This window comes from Crassostrea angulata, chromosome 4, assembly GCF_025612915.1.
Source record: "Crassostrea angulata isolate pt1a10 chromosome 4, ASM2561291v2, whole genome shotgun sequence".
Lineage (NCBI taxonomy): Eukaryota > Metazoa > Mollusca > Bivalvia > Ostreida > Ostreidae > Magallana > Magallana angulata.
In genome coordinates, this window is record NC_069114.1 from 12709835 (window position 1) to 12734231 (window position 24397).

At 38.3% G+C, this 24397-nt stretch overlaps 2 protein-coding genes across 2 annotated transcripts in view; one reads left to right on the forward strand and one right to left on the reverse strand.

The window, feature by feature from the left end:
• Positions 1-6411: 6411 nt before the first annotated feature.
• LOC128179917 (E3 ubiquitin-protein ligase TRIM71-like) lies at positions 6412-9067 on the reverse strand. Its single transcript, XM_052847598.1, has one exon. It carries the CDS (start codon positions 9046-9048, stop codon positions 7354-7356), a length of 1695 nt encoding a protein of 564 aa, XP_052703558.1. The 5' UTR covers positions 9049-9067; the 3' UTR covers positions 6412-7353.
• Positions 9068-10238: 1171 nt separating this feature from the next.
• LOC128180707 (WD repeat-containing protein 11-like) overlaps positions 10239-24397 on the forward strand; it is a 29404-nt gene continuing 15245 nt past the window's right edge. Inside the window, exons 1-12 of the mRNA XM_052848833.1 lie at positions 10239-10346; positions 10636-10789; positions 10929-11102; positions 11636-11737; positions 12061-12172; positions 12628-12808; positions 13243-13366; positions 15419-15606; positions 16096-16369; positions 16697-16781; positions 17400-17506; positions 18470-18542. Of these exons, the coding sequence (XP_052704793.1) occupies positions 10239-10346; positions 10636-10789; positions 10929-11102; positions 11636-11737; positions 12061-12172; positions 12628-12808; positions 13243-13366; positions 15419-15606; positions 16096-16369; positions 16697-16781; positions 17400-17506; positions 18470-18542 (1682 nt within the window). The remainder of the gene's footprint in view (positions 10347-10635; positions 10790-10928; positions 11103-11635; positions 11738-12060; positions 12173-12627; positions 12809-13242; positions 13367-15418; positions 15607-16095; positions 16370-16696; positions 16782-17399; positions 17507-18469; positions 18543-24397) is intronic.

Genomic DNA, 24397 nt, shown 5'->3' on the forward strand with positions numbered 1-24397 from the left:
AACGGCATAATTATTGAAGGTTCTGAGACCGGTCACCCCCGGGCAGGACCCCCACCCTCAGGAATCCGGGGTCACCTAATTGTCACAAGTCCTAGTTTAGGCGCCCTGCGCCTTGTTTATGTCCCTATATAATATGATAATATAGTAATTATAACGATTATTCAGGGGGCCGTGGCGCCAAGAACGGCATAATTATTGAAGGTTCTGAGACCGGTCACCCCCGGGCAGGACCCCCACCCTCAGGAATCCGGGGTCACCTAATTGTCACAAGTCCTAGTTTAGGCGCCCTGCGCCTTGTTTATGTCCCTATATAATATGATAATATAGTTATTATAACGATTATTCAGGGGGCCGTGGCGCCAAGAACGGCATAATTATTGAAGGTTCTGAGACCGGTCACCCCCGGGCAGGACCCCCACCCTCAGGAATCCGGGGTCACCTAATTGTCACAAGTCCTAGTTTAGGCGCCCTGCGCCTTGTTTATGTCCCTATATAATATGATAATATAGTTATTATAACGATTATTCAGGGGGCCGTGGCGCCAAGAACGGCATAATTATTGAAGGTTCTGAGACCGGTCACCCCCGGGCAGGACCCCCACCCTCAGGAATCCGGGGTCACCTAATTGTCACAAGTCCTAGTTTAGGCGCCCTGCGCCTTGTTTATGTCCCTATATAATATGATAATATAGTAATTATAACGATTATTCAGGGGGCCGTGGCGCCAAGAACGGCATAATTATTGAAGGTTCTGAGACCGGTCACCCCCGGGCAGGACCCCCACCCTCAGGAATCCGGGGTCACCTAATTGTCACAAGTCCTAGTTTAGGCGCCCTGCGCCTTGTTTATGTCCCTATATGATATGATAATATAGTTATTATAACGATTATTCAGGGGGCCGTGGCGCCAAGAACGGCATAATTATTGAAGGTTCTGAGACCGGTCACCCCCGGGCAGGACCCCCACCCTCAGGAATCCGGGGTCACCTAATTGTCACAAGTCCTAGTTTAGGCGCCCTGCGCCTTGTTTATGTCCCTATATAATATGATAATATAGTTATTATAACGATTATTCAGGGGGCCGTGGCGCCAAGAACGGCATAATTATTGAAGGTTCTGAGACCGGTCACCCCCGGGCAGGACCCCCACCCTCAGGAATCCGGGGTCACCTAATTGTCACAAGTCCTAGTTTAGGCGCCCTGCGCCTTGTTTATGTCCCTATATAATATGATAATATAGTTATTATAACGATTATTCAGGGGGCCGTGGCGCCAAGAACGGCATAATTATTGAAGGTTCTGAGACCGGTCACCCCCGGGCAGGACCCCCACCCTCAGGAATCCGGGGTCACCTAATTGTCACAAGTCCTAGTTTAGGCGCCCTGCGCCTTGTTTATGTCCCTATATAATATGATAATATAGTAATTATAACGATTATTCAGGGGGCCGTGGCGCCAAGAACGGCATAATTATTGAAGGTTCTGAGACCGGTCACCCCCGGGCAGGACCCCCACCCTCAGGAATCCGGGGTCACCTAATTGTCACAAGTCCTAGTTTAGGCGCCCTGCGCCTTGTTTATGTCCCTATATAATATGATAATATAGTTATTATAACGATTATTCAGGGGGCCGTGGCGCCAAGAACGGCATAATTATTGAAGGTTCTGAGACCGGTCACCCCCGGGCAGGACCCCCACCCTCAGGAATCCGGGGTCACCTAATTGTCACAAGTCCTAGTTTAGGCGCCCTGCGCCTTGTTTATGTCCCTATATAATATGATAATATAGTTATTATAACGATTATTCAGGGGGCCGTGGCGCCAAGAACGGCATAATTATTGAAGGTTCTGAGACCGGTCACCCCCGGGCAGGACCCCCACCCTCAGGAATCCGGGGTCACCTAATTGTCACAAGTCCTAGTTTAGGCGCCCTGCGCCTTGTTTATGTCCCTATATAATATGATAATATAGTAATTAAAACGATTATTCAGGGGGCCGTGGCGCCAAGAACGGCATAATTATTGAAGGTTCTGAGACCGGTCACCCCCGGGCAGGACCCCCACCCTCAGGAATCCGGGGTCACCTAATTGTCACAAGTCCTAGTTTAGGCGCCCTGCGCCTTGTTTATGTCCCTATATAATATGATAATATAGTTATTATAACGATTATTCAGGGGGCCGTGGCGCCAAGAACGGCATAATTATTGAAGGTTCTGAGACCGGTCACCCCCGGGCAGGACCCCCACCCTCAGGAATCCGGGGTCACCTAATTGTCACAAGTCCTAGTTTAGGCGCCCTGCGCCTTGTTTATGTCCCTATATAATATGATAATATAGTAATTATAACGATTATTCAGGGGGCCGTGGCGCCAAGAACGGCATAATTATTGAAGGTTCTGAGACCGGTCACCCCCGGGCAGGACCCCCACCCTCAGGAATCCGGGGTCACCTAATTGTCACAAGTCCTAGTTTAGGCGCCCTGCGCCTTGTTTATGTCCCTATATAATATGATAATATAGTTATTATAACGATTATTCAGGGGGCCGTGGCGCCAAGAACGGCATAATTATTGAAGGTTCTGAGACCGGTCACCCCCGGGCAGGACCCCCACCCTCAGGAATCCGGGGTCACCTAATTGTCACAAGTCCTAGTTTAGGCGCCCTGCGCCTTGTTTATGTCCCTATATAATATGATAATATAGTAATTATAACGATTATTCAGGGGGCCGTGGCGCCAAGAACGGCATAATTATTGAAGGTTCTGAGACCGGTCACCCCCGGGCAGGACCCCCACCCTCAGGAATCCGGGGTCACCTAATTGTCACAAGTCCTAGTTTAGGCGCCCTGCGCCTTGTTTATGTCCCTATATAATATGATAATATAGTAATTATAACGATTATTCAGGGGGCCGTGGCGCCAAGAACGGCATAATTATTGAAGGTTCTGAGACCGGTCACCCCCGGGCAGGACCCCCACCCTCAGGAATCCGGGGTCACCTAATTGTCACAAGTCCTAGTTTAGGCGCCCTGCGCCTTGTTTATGTCCCTATATAATATGATAATATAGTTATTATAACGATTATTCAGGGGGCCGTGGCGCCAAGAACGGCATAATTATTGAAGGTTCTGAGACCGGTCACCCCCGGGCAGGACCCCCACCCTCAGGAATCCGGGGTCACCTAATTGTCACAAGTCCTAGTTTAGGCGCCCTGCGCCTTGTTTATGTCCCTATATAATATGATAATATAGTTATTATAACGATTATTCAGGGGGCCGTGGCGCCAAGAACGGCATAATTATTGAAGGTTCTGAGACCGGTCACCCCCGGGCAGGACCCCCACCCTCAGGAATCCGGGGTCACCTAATTGTCACAAGTCCTAGTTTAGGCGCCCTGCGCCTTGTTTATGTCCCTATATAATATGATAATATAGTTATTATAACGATTATTCAGGGGGCCGTGGCGCCAAGAACGGCATAATTATTGAAGGTTCTGAGACCGGTCACCCCCGGGCAGGACCCCCACCCTCAGGAATCCGGGGTCACCTAATTGTCACAAGTCCTAGTTTAGGCGCCCTGCGCCTTGTTTATGTCCCTATATGATATGATAATATAGTTATTATAACGATTATTCAGGGGGCCGTGGCGCCAAGAACGGCATAATTATTGAAGGTTCTGAGACCGGTCACCCCCGGGCAGGACCCCCACCCTCAGGAATCCGGGGTCACCTAATTGTCACAAGTCCTAGTTTAGGCGCCCTGCGCCTTGTTTATGTCCCTATATAATATGATAATATAGTTATTATAACGATTATTCAGGGGGCTGTGGCGCCAAGAACGGCATAATTATTGAAGGTTCTGAGACCGGTCACCCCCGGGCAGGACCCCCACCCTCAGGAATCCGGGGTCACCTAATTGTCACAAGTCCTAGTTTAGGCGCCCTGCGCCTTGTTTATGTCCCTATATAATATGATAATATAGTAATTATAACGATTATTCAGGGGGCCGTGGCGCCAAGAACGGCATAATTATTGAAGGTTCTGAGACCGGTCACCCCCGGGCAGGACCCCCACCCTCAGGAATCCGGGGTCACCTAATTGTCACAAGTCCTAGTTTAGGCGCCCTGCGCCTTGTTTATGTCCCTATATGATATGATAATATAGTTATTATAACGATTATTCAGGGGGCCGTGGCGCCAAGAACGGCATAATTATTGAAGGTTCTGAGACCGGTCACCCCCGGGCAGGACCCCCACCCTCAGGAATCCGGGGTCACCTAATTGTCACAAGTCCTAGTTTAGGCGCCCTGCGCCTTGTTTATGTCCCTATATAATATGATAATATAGTTATTATAACGATTATTCAGGGGGCCGTGGCGCCAAGAACGGCATAATTATTGAAGGTTCTGAGACCGGTCACCCCCGGGCAGGACCCCCACCCTCAGGAATCCGGGGTCACCTAATTGTCACAAGTCCTAGTTTAGGCGCCCTGCGCCTTGTTTATGTCCCTATATAATATGATAATATAGTTATTATAACGATTATTCAGGGGGCCGTGGCGCCAAGAACGGCATAATTATTGAAGGTTCTGAGACCGGTCACCCCCGGGCAGGACCCCCACCCTCAGGAATCCGGGGTCACCTAATTGTCACAAGTCCTAGTTTAGGCGCCCTGCGCCTTGTTTATGTCCCTATATGATATGATAATATAGTTATTATAACGATTATTCAGGGGGCCGTGGCGCCAAGAACGGCATAATTATTGAAGGTTCTGAGACCGGTCACCCCCGGGCAGGACCCCCACCCTCAGGAATCCGGGGTCACCTAATTGTCACAAGTCCTAGTTTAGGCGCCCTGCGCCTTGTTTATGTCCCTATATAATATGATAATATAGTTATTATAACGATTATTCAGGGGGCCGTGGCGCCAAGAACGGCATAATTATTGAAGGTTCTGAGACCGGTCACCCCCGGGCAGGACCCCCACCCTCAGGAATCCGGGGTCACCTAATTGTCACAAGTCCTAGTTTAGGCGCCCTGCGCCTTGTTTATGTCCCTATATAATATGATAATATAGTAATTATAACGATTATTCAGGGGGCCGTGGCGCCAAGAACGGCATAATTATTGAAGGTTCTGAGACCGGTCACCCCCGGGCAGGACCCCCACCCTCAGGAATCCGGGGTCACCTAATTGTCACAAGTCCTAGTTTAGGCGCCTTGCGCCTATTTACCGAGGGATATTTTCCCGTCGGGATCGAAAAACTAGTCGATAAGCATATTTAGAACGGAGTTAGTGCGTTGAAGTTAGTGCGTGCTAGCTTGACTTTGGTGCAGCATGCAGATGTGGTATAAATGCCAAGTTTTTCTTATGGAAAAACACTGGCTACGTTGTATCAAAGAATTATATTTACATGGTTTATTTTATGTTTCAACATCACCTCTTTTCATTGTAATTTTGAAGGATGAAGATTTATGCAAAATTATGGAGAAGTTGGGTTTTCTCAGCTGTTGTTTTCCATATTACATTACATTGAAATTTTTTAAATCTCTTTCTATATATTTCCTAGCTGATCAATTCTTTTGGACAAATACCGAGTATCGAGGTAATGAATCGCCTTGACTTTGGAACGCCCATCTTCAGGAGAAATTAAAATCTGCATCGGATGCCATCCGTACCAGTTGAGCTGTCTGGGTCAAAGGTTATACAACTTTTTTTTTAGTTTTCCTCAGAATTACAAAATATTAAACCTATTACCAAAACATTCATAATATTATATTTTCATGAGTTTTACTTTTATATAGTCATGTCATACAAACAATCTGAAAAGAGGAGTTTTAGGAGGCAGTTGGCTACCCGTCGTCCAAGATTTCGCCAATGTTTTATAGCTGGTCATAAAACTAATGCAAGTAATAGACTACGGAGACTCTTATTTGCTAATTACCTTGATGTCAACCAGTTGGCACCATGTAAATATGTCTCAATATTAATATAAGTGAAAACTTTGTTACTTGTCTATATTATTCAATTCGTTCATGATACTTTTACGTAAGGGTATATTATAATTAACAAACATGCTCATTCATATTTTACATGTGTTATACTTGTTACAGTCATCAAATAGCATCTTTACTGCACTCGCTGAGAGGGAGAAAGAGGGCCTCATAACTCACTGCTCCACTGACCACAGATAGGCAGGATAACTGCTGCTTCAACGAAGACAAATTGGTACCGGTACTTATATGTACAAACTCTGTACTTTTATTTTATTTAATATATTGTAATTCCTCGCCCTCTTTTAAATGAAATTATGTCAGCATGACAATTATGCAATTTCTGCCCCTAACGCCACAGTTCTGACGTGTCACTGTATGATTGACACCAAATTTAAAAGGCTACGTGCTGATATTAAAGAATCCATTGATATTGTTTTGTTTTAAGTTTTATTGATAACATAATCGTCAAGCATTCATAAGCAGTATTATATATACATGTATCTATGTCAATATACTCATTGTCTAAATACATTTTCAGAATCCTTTGATTGTGCAGTTCTGCAAAACTCCAAGATAGAAACACGAAGGGACAAAATATTCCACACAAGGATTTTATTAAGTTATAACAGAAGATACAAGATTAGCAGGAAATCAAACATCTACTCTAATTCTAAAGGTTTAAAGGTAAGTCACAACAGTTGTCTCATTGGATGTGAATTCTGATTGGGTTAATATACTGGTATCACTCCTCTATATAAGTAATGGGCCTCAGTCCCTTTGTGGCCTCGCTCCATTGCTGGTAAAGAATTGAGTGCTACCTGTCTGTTAACCCATTATGTGTAATTAAAACATGTCACACAGAGTTTGATGATAACCACATATAACAAATACAGTCCATTCATTCTAATGTAACAAACACAGATTATAGACACAGTCAAATTACAGTCACTTTATATATACATCTAATAGAAAAAGGAGTTTGTCTATATGTAATATACATGTACATAGAATCACTTGATTTATACATGTGATACATAAACACAGTTTGTTTACATGTAATATATAAACAAGGTCTGTTTTGTTGACAATTTGTTTACATACAAACATATGATATATAGACAAATAAAGATTGAAGAAATGGAATGATTAACTCATGACAACCTAACACAGATACAGTTAGACAATCTGTTTACATCTTGTAGACACGGTCAGTGTATGTGTGATACATTAAATTATCCACACACAGCGTGTTTACATCTGATACACACCGTATGATGACACGTAATGTGTATAGTTTGTTTACATTATATCTACACACAGTATGTAATATATACTTATACGCTTTGTTTACATCTAATTGATACAGTTAATTGATTTACATGTAATATTGGATTTTCTTCACTTTACCTGTGATGTTCTCAGCCACAAAGAGGTTATCTCTGGTGTCCACACATAAATCCCATGGACGATGTAAATCACAGTTGTCAATGTAGCGGAGGAACTGTCCGTCCTGATCCAGGATGTGGATACGGCGGTTGTTACTGTCTGCTGTCAGGATCCGACCCTGGCTGTCTGTTGTGATGCCGTGTGGATCAAATAATCCCTTGGTAGTAGAGGGAGGACCAGTGTAGGTAAACCGGAGTTTCCCGACCTGATTGACCACCACTACTGCTCGGGCGTCATTGTCTGACACACAGATATCTAGGTTCCTGTTCTCACTGATGTATTTATTTCCACCAGATGAATAGAGAGGTTGTCCTTTGTCATCGTACTGAATACTTTGTTTCTTTGTGGAGCCAGAGTAACACACAACTTTTGTTGGTTTATTATCTTCATCACTGTCCATGACAACCAGGAGGTCACCAGAGGAGGTACTACAGACACGGCGAGGTTTCCACCCCCGTAGTCTGATCACTGTCTGTATCTGTGTATTCTTCACTATGTTCACAGTTCTATCATAGTAATCAATATAAACTAGATCCCCACTCCTTGTCACTGCTATGTCCTCTGGCCATTTCCCTGACTTGGTTTGGATGGACTTCACTCGTTCCCCTTGGAGGTTGTAGAGTTTCATCATGTTGCCATCACCACGCGTCCATACTTCTGTGTCATTCAGACACGTCACACCACATATTCCACCCAAATACTCTGTGTCTATAGCTGTGATGACCCGGGGTACATCCATCAGTGACCGGTCTGGGGGAGAGGACTCGGCTCCCTGGGGCAGCATGCTGTAGTCTTGTTCCTCTGTTGTAAAAGATAATGCTGACAGAGAACCAAACTGTTTAATCAGCTGATTTGTGTGGATTTCCTGAGGCCTAAAGTTTGGTAAGGACACTTTGAGTTTAGGAGGCAATCTTCTAAATTCAGCGTTCCTGGACTTGTACTCAGAGACAAGGCAGACATCTTTGGAGTTCAGTATCTTCTTCAGTTCAGCAATGCTCTGTGTTATTTTAGAAATGGTGCGTGTGATTTCATCTTCCTGTTTATTTAGGATGGGCAGGTGTTTGGATTCCATTTCCTTCACGTTAGATTTCAGGTTTGTGATAATGGTATCTATTTCTCTGTGCCAGACTTCTCCTTGTTTGTCAATTGCTGTTGTCAATTTCCGGGAGTTTTTACTCAGATCAGCTTTCTGCACTGGGATATTGGATGCAATCTCTATGTATTTAGCATAAATGAATTTTTCTAATTCTTGCAAATCTTTTTGTAAAATTTCTGTTTTGTTTTCAAAGCTTTGGAAAATGTCAACTTGTTTATGTCCTAAATGTTTTCCAGAAGAAATACACTTTGCACAAATAGGAATGTCACATTGTTCGCAATGGAGTTCACATTGTTTGGTGGGGTGTTTCCTACACTTAGGATTGTTCAAAGTGGTTAGATATTGTTTAAGTGGCACCACATTATGGACTTTAGAGGAATCAGAGAAATGTTTCTCTACACAGTCTTTACACAGATGTGTATGACAAACTTCACAGTACATGGGGGCCACAGAGTCCTGACACAGGGTGCAGCGTACAACATCCTGGGCGCTGTTCCAGGGGTCCATGGTTAGGGAACCCTTGTACATGTAACTATATATAGGGGAACTAAACCTGGAAAGTAAAATTCAGCATGTATTTAGGATGTATACATTTATTATCTTGGTTTTAGTAATATCTCTATACATGTATGTATTGGAATTAGAGATTCCATTTCATGCAGTGCACTTTCATTTGTGGTCATACAAAGTAATTTGTTTTTTTTCTTTACTTTTTTGGAAAAAAATATGAATTAAACCAACATAAGGCATAAGAATTATCAGTCCAAAGATTTAAGATTATCAAGAAAACACAGTAAGAAAGTGGATTATAATAAAACTTACCTAACGCTACCCCATTAGTAAACTACAAAACCTCACGATCCAACATGGCGGGCGTCAGGTGTTTATTCTTCCTGGTTGGTTGCTACCTGCGCAAGTGACGTGATCAAATTAAATGCCAGTTACAAACGTATGCTTGTATATGTGTTGGTCTAGAATCGAGGTCACCCATTGTTGGGAGGTTTAAATATATCTTACATTCTTTATCACCGCTGAACTATAGATATATTCAATTCAGCTTTAAAATGTAGGTTATTCATTTGGTTTGAAACGATAGTATTTGTGTTTTAATTTGACTTAAGATTCTCCTGTTCAATAGATATTTCTCTATAAAAGCTGATGTGGTGTAATTTGGTGCACACATTCCTTTGAGAATGAAGAGTGGGTTCAAATCCCACCATCAGCATACAAATGTAGAGAAGTATAAATGTATTTAAATGTGTAATGTGTGGATGTTTATATGAAGAAAAAAAAAGCAAATGTGATCTTATCACCAATTAATTATTAAAGGTCATTGTGGTGAACAAAATTTGCACATTTTTACTGAAAATGCTTATCCGATTATATAACTACATGGCATGTAGTTATGTCAGAGCGGATCTAGGAAATGGAAGACAATCAGGATACCCCACCCTTTGAAAAATAAAATTTACCAAATGAACATGCTACACTTGTCAAAAATAGGTCTTGGACTCCCCATTGCCGCACCCTGCAAGCAAGATCAGTATTCAGAACCCACCATCCCACTATTATGGTAGATGTGCAATTTAGATTCCAATGCAAACAATTACAATCCCCTGAGAAATAAAACTTAATTTTGTGTGGGGCCTAAGTTTTTTTATTAATATAACAAATAATTCACCGCCCCTTATTTCCATGGATGCGACCTATGACCTCAGATGTCAGATGGAATGAGGGTGACGCGACACAGCCGAGTATCCAGCATGGCTTGTTGTCCCGTGTCAGAGAAATCCGTGGGGCTGGTGGTGTCAGAAAGATGTATTGTTGTATTGTGTCCTGGGATTTGATGCTTCAGCTAGCATATTGAACATACAGTGCTTTGTTACCGATTAATCAGTTAGAGAGAAAGACTGACAGTGTGCTAAATTTTTAGTTTGTTAATTTACATATTTATTTAAATTAACTTTTACAGAATATATCAAAAGTTCATAATAAAAAGTTCAATCTACATGTAATAGAGGTATAGAGATAAAGAGTATTGTACAGCAGTCACAAATTTATAAATTTTAGCTGTCTGTTGAATGCTTGAGTTTTATTTTGGATTTCATTTGATAGGTGAAGTGGGCAAAGGAAAACTATCACCACGATTTGGGCAATCCTTACTCCCTTCGACTGGCCTCCGGGGACTCCAACGGGGTAATTATAGTGTGGGACGTGTCGGCGGGAGTGGCTAAAGCTGAGTTCTCGGAAGGAACAAAACCAATACAAGGTGAAAGACAAAACCTCTTTTTCAGCAGACTTCATTTGTTCCAAAAAATGTTTGTTGTACAATGTATTGATTTCTATAATTTAAAACTTACAATTCCATGAATGGCCTTGACCTGACATTGAGGTTTTGACTTTTTCAGACTTGGAGTGGTTGACCTATCAGGATGCCTCCCATGACCTTTTGGTGGCTCTTCATCCTCCGTATTCTCTGGTTCTCTGGAACGCGGACACGGGAACCAAACTCTGGAAGAAGTCCTACACCGAGCCTCTTCTCTCGTTCTCCTTTGATCCTTTTAACTCCAAAAATGTTGCATGTAAGGCCATGCACAGGCAACAAAATTAATGTTTTGGTTATCTGGCATTACTGCTTGCTGACATATTAAAATATTTATTTATTTACCTTAAAAGTTTTTTCGAATATTGAAAACTGAGTTGTTCCCCTTTAAAAATATTAACGGTACATGTACTATAAATATAAGAATAAAATACCTGTCTGTGACATTATAATTTGCAATTTTTGCCTTGAAAAACAAGTTAGAGATCAATTTCTTTAACTTCAACCTTTTCCACAGACCGACTATAGGACGTACTGCTTTATTTTTTACAAGGAGCTGCTTAGGAAAAGGAATTTTCAAAATTCAAAAGTGTTTATTGTATTAAATAATTTCTATTTTGTTACATTGTATAAGAAAAGTATATTTATATATCATCATATCCTCCATATAAGGTTTTTTTTCAAGTTTAACCACAGGCTCTTAAAAAGCCTTTTTAATAAAAAGATGTTTATGAAACATGCTATTAATTCACATTATATGTACAAATTAATATAGAGTTATTTTTCGTTCAGTCCTTGGTTCAGATTGCATTGTGTTCATCGATGACTTCTCGGTCACCAAGACCCCCTCCAGCAATGGCAAAAAGTTCTTCATTTCTAGTCCCTCCAGCTCAGGTAAATTATGAGGATAATTTACCTTCTTCAAATACTGTACACAGGGAAATATTCGTCCCTGTTTTATTTTTGCCCCTTTTGCCCTTGTCAACAAAATTTAAATTCATTGTATGCAAATGTAAAGGGCAAACAAAAAACTCTGGGAAAAAATAACCTTGCATGTAAATACAGTACTGTGAATTTTTAATCAAACTTCAGAAATTAACTGTTGAATGCTTGAGTTTTATTTTGGATTTCATTTTATAGGTGAAATGGGCATTGTACCATTGTGTTTATTCTTCTTCAAGATTGATTAATATAAATGAATGATATTTTCATGGCAGCAACAAACTTAAAAACAGATGGATCTACTAGTAGCATTGAAAAAAAGGCTGCATCTAAAAACCTGGCAGAGAGAATGAGTAAAATTCTGGTAGGAGAGGGAACCAGTAAAAAGTGAGAACCAGAACTTTTATCATGCATTAATAACAATAAAGATTTTCACTAGTCTTTACTTTTATCATGCATGTATATATTCACACAGTGCACATCATTTTATAGAATATACTTGCTATGATTTATGAAATCAATGTCTAAATGACTTTTCATTTTGTACCACGAAATTCAATATTTTATTTTGCCTACGAGCTGTATTGATTACTACTTAGAGAATAAGGAATTATTCTTTGAGTATTATGAGGTGATAATATTGGTTGGGGCATGATCACGCTCTGACCAAAATTATTTACCCGGTACTTAACTTGGCTGTTTTTCTTTTTGTACCTGGAACTAGATAAGTTATATCAGAACGTTACTTAACTGTAAAGTATTTCTTTTTTTTACGATGAGAGATCCACTGTAAGTTACACCAGACAATAACTTAGTATAAACACTATATCTTTTTGTACTAGGAGCACTAAGGAAGACTCCGACCAGGTGATGCTGAACGACTGTATCCAGCTGTTGTACCACCAGTCCTGTCGCCACCACCTAGTGCTAGTGTACACCAGGGAGATACTAATCCTGGACCTGGAGATTAACCAGACCGTGGGGATAATCCCCATAGAGAGGGCCGGCTCACCCTTTGTGCAGGTCAGAGGGAAAATCATCTCACTGAAACACACTGACAGTGACTGAAAACGCTAAATAACCTTACTGTTGAGGGACAGTTAGGGAGGTCAAAGTGTCTGAACTTGTGCCCAATCCTGATTATTGGTCCTCAAAAAATTAAAAATGTATTTTAATACAATAAAAATATGTTCAAATTGACAGATATTTTATTACCAGTACCTATTTCAAAATAAGATTTTTTTTATTTATTCAGTTATGGATTGATATCCATGCAAATGTATTGATTTGTTTATTTTCAACTCATTTTCTGGTTGGAATTAATGTTTAATTCTGTTCATTTTATAATGATTTAGGTATAAGATTTAATGCTGTGGGAGGGAAGATGGCCAGCATTTATTTACTGTAATGAAAACAGAAAAATATGAACCATTGTTCCATGATATTTCTGTCCACAGGTTGTATCCTTCAGACAGCGAGATGTCTTGTTGTGTCTGCATGAGAATGGGAGTGTGTCGGCCAAGATCCGTAGAAAGACCAACGCCATCACAACCCCAGCCTCGGAGGGACATGGGGCATTTGGTGGGTCAATTATTTTGAATATGTGATGACATTTCTGATTCTTGTTTTATTTCCAGTAATCAAGGCACAATAGCACAAGTTATGTTGGCAGGTCATTAAATATGATCTAAATTTCTTATGATATACTTGATTTGGTCATTGTATGGGGGTTTTTTCGCGCAATTTTTAAAAATCTGATCTGCTTCTTGTATTTCTGATATGTATATACCAGAGTGTGATATTGTTCTCTAGTGATTTTACTTGACTATGTTAAGGGATGAGAATTTTATTAAGTTTTCAGACACCAGTAGCTGTCACATTTATTAATTTAATTGTAATATTGAAAAGGGGATTTTAGTTAAAAACTTTTTTAAAAATTGCAATTCTTGCAATATAATTAAAGAATGAATATTGTTGATTCCTTTTATCATTTAATATTTATTCGTTTGATGAGATATCGGCGCTTCTGATTGGTTGAAAAATTTCTTTGATACCTGCATCAATAAAATTTTCGCCGGATCTACTTTTCTCAACTGCTCTGATCTAACACTATTTATAGAACGGGAATTTCCAAGATAAACACTGTCAACAAAATGTAAAGTTGTGTCTGTTTTATTGTCAGCAAACAAATTACAACTTTATAAACATAAAAACTTGAAAGTCTCACCTTCAAAAATAAACAAAACACAATATCTTATTCACGAAATAGAAAATTAAGCGTCTTCTCACGATTTCGTCTGCTTGAGATCAATCAACATTACTGCGAGGCTGGCTGTTCCTTTTCCAGAATAATTATAACGAACATATAGGCCCATACACTTTCACGGTAACACTGCTGTTCAAATTTGGTAACGATGATTTTTAAATTTACACAGTACCCTACATGATCGGTCATCAGAAATTCAGAATAAGCATCGTTATGAGTACAATGCATCAACTCCTTCGGCGCATTCCAAGCGGCAGATACTAGTATACCATTTAAGTACATCACTGGCTATCTAGTTACCACAACGTTTACAAAAGTCGCTTATACATACTTTGTCGACATATCAACTATTTTCGTCCATGATCGCCTCTCCTTGGATGGTTATGTCCAGTTACATTTTCCACCGATCTCACATGAAAACTAGTTTTATTACAAATTTTTCTGCACAGTGAATACTATCACAAGCTATCGCATGTATTTTCCTTTCGTTTTCAATTCAGTCGGTTCAGATTTTAACTCACTATTTGTGTTTAATCCATTAAATTCAGTACAATAGCTCTGCATCAGCTGAAGGCGCATCCATTTTGAATATTGTTGCTGTTGTTGTTTTGTATTCATACGCGCCGCTTTATTTACATTATTTACATTTTTGATCAATGACACTTCACATTTTTTGATTTAAAAATGTTATATTAAATGATAAGAAATGAAGATAATAATTTTTCTATTGATCGACGTATCAAAGAAAAAATTGACCGGAAAACTTTTTCATCAATGCGCTACGCGCATTGATGAAGTTTTCTGGTCAATTTTTTCTTTGATACATCGATCAATAGAAAAATTATTATCTTCATTTCTTAATTAAGCAAGTACTATATTCTCCGATTCTGTTGATATGTATCAAATTGCAAGAATAGAAAATTGCAAATGATGAACTTTTATAATTGTAATTTATTCTTCAGAACTGTCAGTAAAATCAAAGGAAGAATTTAAATTTCACAGGGGATGCTTTTCAGTGTTTTATGGATATTAAATTAATTTGTCGCATCTACCGGTACTGTGTATTCATCAATGTTCATTGAATTCTAATTTTCAGAGATTCCTTGTTAAGTTGATCAACAAAATTAAATGTTCATTGAAGTGCAATTTCCAATAACCTATTGTATTGATGGAATCATTGTCCTAGAATTTACATATCCTTGAAACTGTACTTATCATTAAATCAAGAAAAATTGATGTTCATGAATATTGATGGTACCACAGTTTATAGAATTCTGCTGTATCTTCCCATAATATTTATAATTTGTAACATGATAAATTAAAATTTAGTTTTTTTGGCCTGAACATTTTTTAAATTAATAAAACAGATGATTCCCCACCCCCTATTTCCATGGATGTGACCTATGACCTCAGATGTCAGTCAGACGGAATGAGGGTGACGCGACACAGCCGAGTATCCAGCATGGCTTGTTGTCCCGTGTCAGAGAAATCTGTGGGGTTGGTGGTGACGGACAGCCGCATTGTATTCTGGGATATGATGCTTCTGAGCGGCGGAGTGAGTGAAACCATTCTACATGTATTTCTTGTGTTCAAAGTCAGCTAGGGTTTCTTTTAAATAATCTTTTGATAAGACACTCCCCCCCCCCCCCCCCCCCCCCCCCCAAAATAAAAAAAACAACCAAAAAACCCCAAACCAAAAACAAAACAAAAGTGAAATCAGTAATTATGGATACTTAAATTAACCATACATATATGCCTCAAGTTTGATTGGCCATGAACAAGATGTAAAAACATTTGAATTTCGTCAGATTTAATATTTTCATCAGATTTTGAGATTTTTTTAACTGAGTGTTGACTTTGTGGAACTTTTGATTTAGATCTATGAATTAATACTTTAGGAAAACATCTCCGAGTGTAAATTTCCTGCTATAAAGCATACAGAAACATCAAGACATAGATTAGAAGTTGAGCTAAAATATAAATAATATAAATTAAACCTATAAATGAAAATGTTTATGATATACATGTACAACCGACATTACAGATTGACTCTGAGCCAGGACCAGCTTCTGATAAGAAATTAAAGTTCCCCGTGGTGTCTGATGTTCCTCCTCCCAAAATCTCACTCTCTGATATGATTGGTCAACTGCCTGTGGTAAATCCAGACCACCCCTCAGTGCTGAAAGGTCGTGCGGCGGCCCTGAAGTTTGTGATCACTGGTCTCCTGAACGGAGTGGTGTCCCCTGTTACTTGTCTACGCATGTGTCCCCCACTCACCACTAAGAACTGGAGTGTGTACGAACCACTCATTGCTGTCGGTATGTAGTACATACTTAGAGTTAGAGCACAGATCATATACATGTCTCTTCTTTGAATCAGTTTTCACTGTAGTTTCAGTATGTACTGAGATATATGTTGGTCAATATTTTTGCTTATACCGTGATTTTTTTTATACTAAATCACCTTTAATTCACATGAGAGAAATATTTGCAAGATTTGCAGGAGCCTCTTAAGCTTATAAACTTCAATAATTAATGTTCCTACCTATACAATGTATGAGTTTATTCTAAATTTAGTTATCATGCATTTGTTATAGTTTAATAGAACTGATACATGTGTATGACTTTGGTTGTTTTCATTATTAGGTAGTTCTACAGGAGTTGTACAGATCATCAACATTTCGAGTGGGCTGATTGTAAAGGAGTACAGTGTTCACACAGGGACTGTCAGGTCTGTCCATATGTCCATCTTTCTGTCTATGTGCCTGTCCATTTGTCTGTCCGTATGCCCATTACAAGTATAAGACCATCCATCCATCCATCTTTCTGTCTGTCTGTTTGTCCATTATAAGTCCGTCTGTCCATTTGTACTTACGAATGTGGTGCCCATAGTAAACAGACAAGAAATTAACACAAGTGCTAAATATACCAACAGAAAAATTCATAATGATTTTTTGTACCAAGACTTCATTCCCCACAATGAATAGATAGCAAAAATCCCAGAATGTACCCTGTGTTTGTCCGTATGTCTGTCCATCTGTCTCTGACCATCCATCTTTCTGTCTGTCTGTTTGTCCATTATAAGTCAGTCTGTCTGTCTGTCCATCTGTAGCAGTCACTTGAGGCATCTTCAACAGAGCAAGCGCTCACGAGTGCTCTCCAAAATTCCCTATACCCGCAACAGAAAATCTGGTGAGCACTCACGAGTGCTCTCTCTGAAGAACAAGCCTCAGTATATTGTTCAGTATACAACAGTTCTATTATATTTAGATAGAAATACATATTACAAAAGCTGTATAGATTGTGAGAGATGTTGGTTATAGTTAACAGATATTTGTGGTTTTTACAGAGGGATAGAGTGGTGCAGTCTGAAGTCCTTCCTGTCTTACTCCTACCCATCAGCAGGGACCAGTGGTCTGGTCAAGAACGATCTCATGTATGTCGACCTGTCTACCGGTGAGTGTCTATCTATTCCTGAATAATCTCAACTATTCTAGTAGACCTGTCTACTGGTTAGGGTCTACCTATTCCTCAATAACCCATCTATTCCAGTAGATCTTTTTACTGGTAAGTGTCTATCTATTCCTCAACATTCTAATGTACCTGTCTACAATTGAGTGTCTATCTATTCCTCAGTATTCTAGTAGACATGACTTCCAGTGGGTGTTTATCTAATCCTCAATAGCCCCATCTTTTCCAGTAGACCTGTCTACTGGTAAGCGCCTATCTATTCCCAATAACCCCATCTATTCCAGTAGACATGTCTACTGGTTAGCGCCTATCTATTCCTCAATAACCCCATCTATTCCAGTAGACCTGTCTACTGGTAAGTGCCTTCCTAATCCTCATAAACCCCATCTATTCCAGTAGACCTGTCTACTGGAAAGCGCCTATCTGTTCCTCAATAACCCCATCTATTCCAGTAGACCTGTCTACTGTTGAGTGTCTACCTAATCCTCAATAACCCCATCTATTCCAGTAGACCTGTCTACTGTTGAGTGTCTACCTAATCCTCAATAACCCCATCTATTCCAGTAGACATGTCTACTGGTAAGTGCCTATCTATTCCTCAATAACCCCATCTATTCCAGTAGACATGTCTACTGGTAAGTGCCTACCTAATCCTCAATAACCCCATATATTCCACTAGACCTGTCTACTGGTAAGCACCTATCTATTCCTCAATAACCCCATCTATTCCAGTAAACCTGTCTACTTGAAAACTAACCTATTATTCATCAAAAACCCCATCCGCCTTCCTTTCTGCCATAACAACTATTTAAAATATTCTTTATCTAGGAAGGTCTAGTATGTAGTTGAATATTTTTTTTGTAGAATACAGGGTATCATGACTACATAATCAATTTGTTTCTTTAAAAAAATAGACAGTTCTAATCCATTTTATAATTGTATTTACAGGAAAAGTGAAGCCAGTGAGGGCCAATAGAGACCAGGAGTCCCCCATAGAAATTCTGAGGGTGTCCTGTCTCAAGTAAGGCCAACATGATCTGCTGGGAATTGATAAGAGTAAAATTATGAAGATTTGTGAGTTACATTGTACATGCTTATCTCTGAATTTTTACATGTACAAGTAAATGAACGTGACCTGATAATAGGACACATCATCAGTGAGGGTCATGTAATTTTCAAAGCTATGCCAACAAATTTTTAAGCTACAAATGTACATGTTAAATGCTTTCATTGATTATTTCTAGATAATATTCTAACAAAAATTGTGAATAACAATAATTGTGGATTTTCTCACATGCAAATAAAAGTTTATTTACCTTAATTCAGATATTGTGAATCCATAGATTAACACTGTCATTCCTTCTATACACATTTTAAGGAGTCTCGGGGGAGAATGTTTCAAACATACGATTTCCTTTAATTTTTTTACAGTGAAATGCCAACTCATGAGAAAACTATGTGCAAAATATAAAGTAAATTGATCGGATAGTTTATCTGTTTGCCGCGCTCAAATTTTGGTCGTATGTCCGATTCATCACCGACATTCTATATAGGATTACCGTATATAGGAAAATGAGGATTTTCATTTTCAATTTTATATTTAAAAAATTACAAACATACGTTTTTCTTGTAATTTTCAGCGATGAAAGGTTAACGTACATGTATAAGTAAACTTTTTGCCAAATTAAAACGAAATTGACTGGATGGTTTTTATGCTATCCGCCCTCATAGTTTGATCCTATAAAAGTGCAGTGCCAGCCATTTTACATATAGAAATGTATATAAAAACTAGACTCTTGTTGCTATAGCAACAAAAAGGTCTTCCGTTCCTAATGTATTAATCTGCACAAGAAATCCAGTTATCTTGGAAACAGAAAATGAATATAATATATATAAGTTTTGTGTCTTGATCTATCATAGTTTCTGAGATCTTATTTATTCTTTGTTTTTAAAAAAGAAGGCTATCTGAGATATATGAGATGTCTCACCGGAAGTAGAATTTTTTTTTACCATGTGTAGATGACTTTTTGTATTTCTATAGCTAAAATGTTACTTCAATGCTAAATAACCAAAATATTTTTAAAAATATCAAAATTGGGTGTACTTCCTGTGAAGACCGGAAGTTACGCCGGATGAAATAAAATAGTGTTAACACGTGTCCATACACAGGTCTATAATCCTTAAAAGTTTGGTTGTTGAAGTCGTTACCGTTTTTGAGATCTCGTCGATATAAGGTTTTTTGTCTCGGGACAGGAAACGGACAAACGGAAGTGCTTAATGAAATTTAATTTTTTTATATCTTGTTACTTTCCTCTTTTACATTATTATTCATCGAAGTAGCTAAAACTATCAAATTAAAACAGTTTAACGGATAAACAGTTTGATTTGTTTGAACTCTTCCGCTGTGGACCGGAAGTGACGGAAGACAAAATAAAACTGTTTAAACACATCTTCAATCAAATGTCTATGTTTAGTAAAAGTTTCGTGTGTTGATCACGTACAGTACCTGAGAACTTGCGGGTACAAACTATGTTTTAAAAAAGCTTCCTGAGATAATCGAGATATCTCACCGGAAGTAGAATTTTTTTGTTTATTCAACATTGTATGGATGACATATGTAAGGATCTATACTAATATCTGTATTCTATGGAAAATAAATTAAATACGTAAAAACAAAAACATTTGAAGAGCTTCCGGTGACGACCGGAAGTTACGCCGAACAAAACAAAAATGTTTAAACACATCTACAACTATAGGTCTATCATCCCTCAAAGTTTGGATGTTCAAATCTTTATCGTTTCTGAGATCTCGATGTGACAAGCTTTTTGTCGCGGGACAGGAAACGGACGACAGGAAATAAATTTAAAAAAAATGAAAAAATCGCCTAGAGATATGATCATTTTCTATCAATCCTGAAAATTTCAAGTAAATCTATCCAGCCATCTCTGAGATATCTTGTGGACAAAAACTGGGAAAAAAATAATAATAATAATAATAACTAGACTCTTGTTGCTATAGCAACAAAAAGGTCTTCCGTTCCTCATGTATTAATCTGCACAAATCTCCAGTTATCTTGTAAACAGGAAATGGATATAATATATACCTTTGTCTTTCCTCAAAGTTTGGATGTTCAAGTTTTTGTTTCCGGGTAGTTGTACTATCTCGTTGAAAAAAGGTTTTTTTCTCGGGACCGGAAACGAACAAACGGAAGTGATTTAAGAAACGGAAAGTAGATATTTTAGTACATTTACCTACGGTACGTTACTATTCATTACATTGAGTAAAATGTTTAAAAAAAATTAAGAATTTAATAAAAAAGTTCTATTGCTTGAACGTTTCGAGTAAACCGGAAGTGACGTACGACCAAATGAAACACGTTAAACACATGTTCAATCAAATGTCCATCATTCATTTAAGCTTCGAGCCTTAATCTCTCACAGTTTCTGAGATCTTGCGGTTACTTTGTTTTTTATAAAAGAAGGCTACCTGAGATATTTGAGATGTCTCACCGGAAGTAGAGGTTTTGTTTTACCATGTGTAGATGACCTTTTGTATTTCTATGGCTAAAATGTTACTTCAATGCTAAATAACCAAATATTTCTAAAAATTCAAAATTTGGTGTACTTCCTGTGACGACCGGAAGTTACGCCGGATAAAACAAAATAATGTTAACACATGTACATACATAGGTCTATCATCCTACAAAGTTGGGTTGTTGAAGTAGTTTCCGTTTTTGAGATCTCGTCGAAATAAGGTTTTTGGTTTCGGGACAGGAAACGGACAAACGGAAGTGCTCAATGTAAATTGTATTAAATATTTCTTGAAGACTTGCCTTTTGTACATTATTTTTCATTTATCTAACTAAAATTATCAACGGAAAACAGATAAACTGATAAACAGCTCGACTATTTTCAACTCTTCCTGTGTAGACCGGAAGTGACGGAAAACAAAATGAAACCGGTTAAACACATCTTCAATCATATGTCTATCATCCTTGAAAGTTTCGTGTCTTGATCACTAATAGTTTCTGAGATCTCGCGGGTACAAAATGTGTTTTTAATAAAGCTACCTGAGATGATTGAGATATCTCACCGGATGTAGAATTTTTTTGTTGATTTAACATTGCAGAGATAACTTATGTGTAGATTTATACTGATATAATTAATTTGTGGAAAATGAATTTTTTGCGTGAAATAACTATTTTTGAAGTGCTTCCGGTGACGACCGGAAGTTACGACGAACAAAACAAAAGTGTTTAAACACATCTGCATACACAGGTCTATTATCGTACAAAGTTTGGTTGTTCAAGTCTTTACCATTTTTGAGATCTCGAGGTGACAAGGTTTTTTGTTCCGGGACAGGAAACGGACGACCGGAAATGAATTTTGAAAAAATGAAAAAAACGTCCCTAGCGTTTATCATTTCCTATTATTCCTGAAAATTTCAAGGAAATATATACAGTCATCTCTGAGAAAATCGGGGAAAAAAATAAGAATAATAATAAGAATAATAATAATAAAAAGAAACATTACAATCACTATAAGGTCTTCCTTTGGAAACGGAAGACCTTAACTAGACACGATCTCGTTGCGAGCAACGAGGAGGTCTTCCGTCTGATTTTAGAACTTTAGATTTATGTTCGATCTTGATTTTGCTATTTCACAGCTAAACATGATTTAAAACAGGAAAAAAAGGGTCTACATTTGAAGGGCCAGATACTATTTTGTTTCAGGTGTAAGAGCTTTGTTCAACAAGTGTTCAGAAATTCTTGAGATATCTTATAAAAAAATATTTTAGGGGCCGGACCTTACCTCCATTTTGGGGCCACTGAACCAAACTTTTAAGGTTGCATGTTGTTAAGTACATCATTTCGAGCATATTTTCTTTATACTGCATTTCAAAATATTTTTCCTTTTTGAGATATAGGTGAGCAAAGTTTTGGACTTTTGACCCCTTAAAAATCCCTAATTACGGAACACATGAGAAAATCATTATAATGTTAAGCTACATAACTGTTAAATAAACATATCTGCTTCCATAATCTATTCCTAAATATCCCTCGGTAAAGGACAATAGGAAAAAGAATTTAGAGCCCCCTAGGCCCCTAATATTAGGGGCCAGTCCCTTTTTCTTGGTATCAAATGAAAGGTCATTTGATTATAAACACATTTTGTTCAACAAGTGTTCAGAAATTCGTTACCGTTCTTGAGATATCTGAGAAAGAATGTTTTAGGGGCTGGTCCCTTATCTCCTTATTGGGGCCGCTGAACCAAATTTTTTAGGTTGAATGTTGTTAAGTACATCATTTTGAGCATATTTTCTTTTATACTGCATTTCAAAATATTTTTCCTTTTTCGAGATATAGGTGATCAAAGTTTCGGACTTGTGACCCCTAAAAACCCCTAATTACGTAACATATGAGAAAACCGTTATACTGCTGGGATTCATAACTGTAAGATAAACATATTTGCTTCTATAATCTATTACAAAATATCCTTCGGTAAAGAGCTATAGCAAAAAGACTTTAGAGCCCTCTAGGTCTCTAATATTAGGGGCCAGCCCCTTTTTCTTGGTATCAAATGAAAGGTCGTTTGATTATAATGACATTTTGTTCAACAAGTGTTTAGAAATTCGTTACCGTTCTTGAGATATCTGAGAAAGAATGTTTTAGGGGCCGGTCCCTTATCTCCTTATTGGGGCCACTGAGCCAAAATTTTAAGGTTGAATGTTGTTAAGTACATCATTTTGAGCATCTTTTCTTTTATACTGCATTTCAAAATATTTTTCCTTTTTGAGATATAGGTGATCAAAGTTTCGGACTTGTGACCCCTAAAAACCCCTAATTACGTAACATATGAGAAAACCGTTATACTGCTGGGATTCATAACTGTAAGATAAACATATTTGCTTATATAATCTATTTCAAAATATCCCTCAGTGAAGCGCTATGGGTAAAAGACTTTAGAGTCTTCTAGGTCCCTAATTTGAGGGGCCAGCCCCTTTTTCCTGATATCAGCTGAAAGGTCTTGTAAATATAAACCTTTTTTACATTACATGTCTTAATAAAATATTTTCCAGAAAAGAGATAAAGAAAGAAAAGCACGAAAATTCACGACTTTTTTTAATCTCAATTTTCGGGTCCAGGCGAGCGTCGGCGCTATACGAGATAAAAATGATTTGAGATATTCATGCATAACTTTGGTCTTTTGTCTACCATCCCTGAAAATTTTAACTTTATATCTGCAATAGTTAAAAAGGAGTTCCACCGACAAAATACCCCTATAAAAATCATAAAATCGACGATATCTCAAAAATGGAAGTGACGTCATCAAGTAAAAAAATTTGCAACAAGGTTCAGATCAATACCTATCAGATCTGAAAGTTTCATAAAAATTAAATGAGCCGTTGCTGAGAAATGGCGTGCACAAAATTTGTAAGAAAAAAAATAATAATAATAGGGAAGAAGAAACAAAGCAATAACAATAAGGTCTTCCGTTGGAAACGGAAGACCTTAATAAAAAACATTACAATCACTAGAAGGTCTTCCGTTGTAACGGAAGACCTTAAAAAAGGATGTGTACGAATCAAATTCAATTTTTTTGTAATAGAAGAAAAATACCTTTCCACTCACACAGAACGTAGAAGGATCGCGTGGATCGCGTGTATGTTTTTATTTTGCAAATTATAGTTTTGATTTTAATTATTGACGCTGCAATAGAAAGTAGAAGACGTTTATTTTTGTCAATTGTTACGTCAGAGTATCAACTGACGTAATCGTAAGACGTTGATTCCGACGACAATAACGTCGACTTTGAAGAAGCGGCGAGATGATTAAACTACTTCTGAGCTTATTCTAACGATTCTTTTTACTAAATA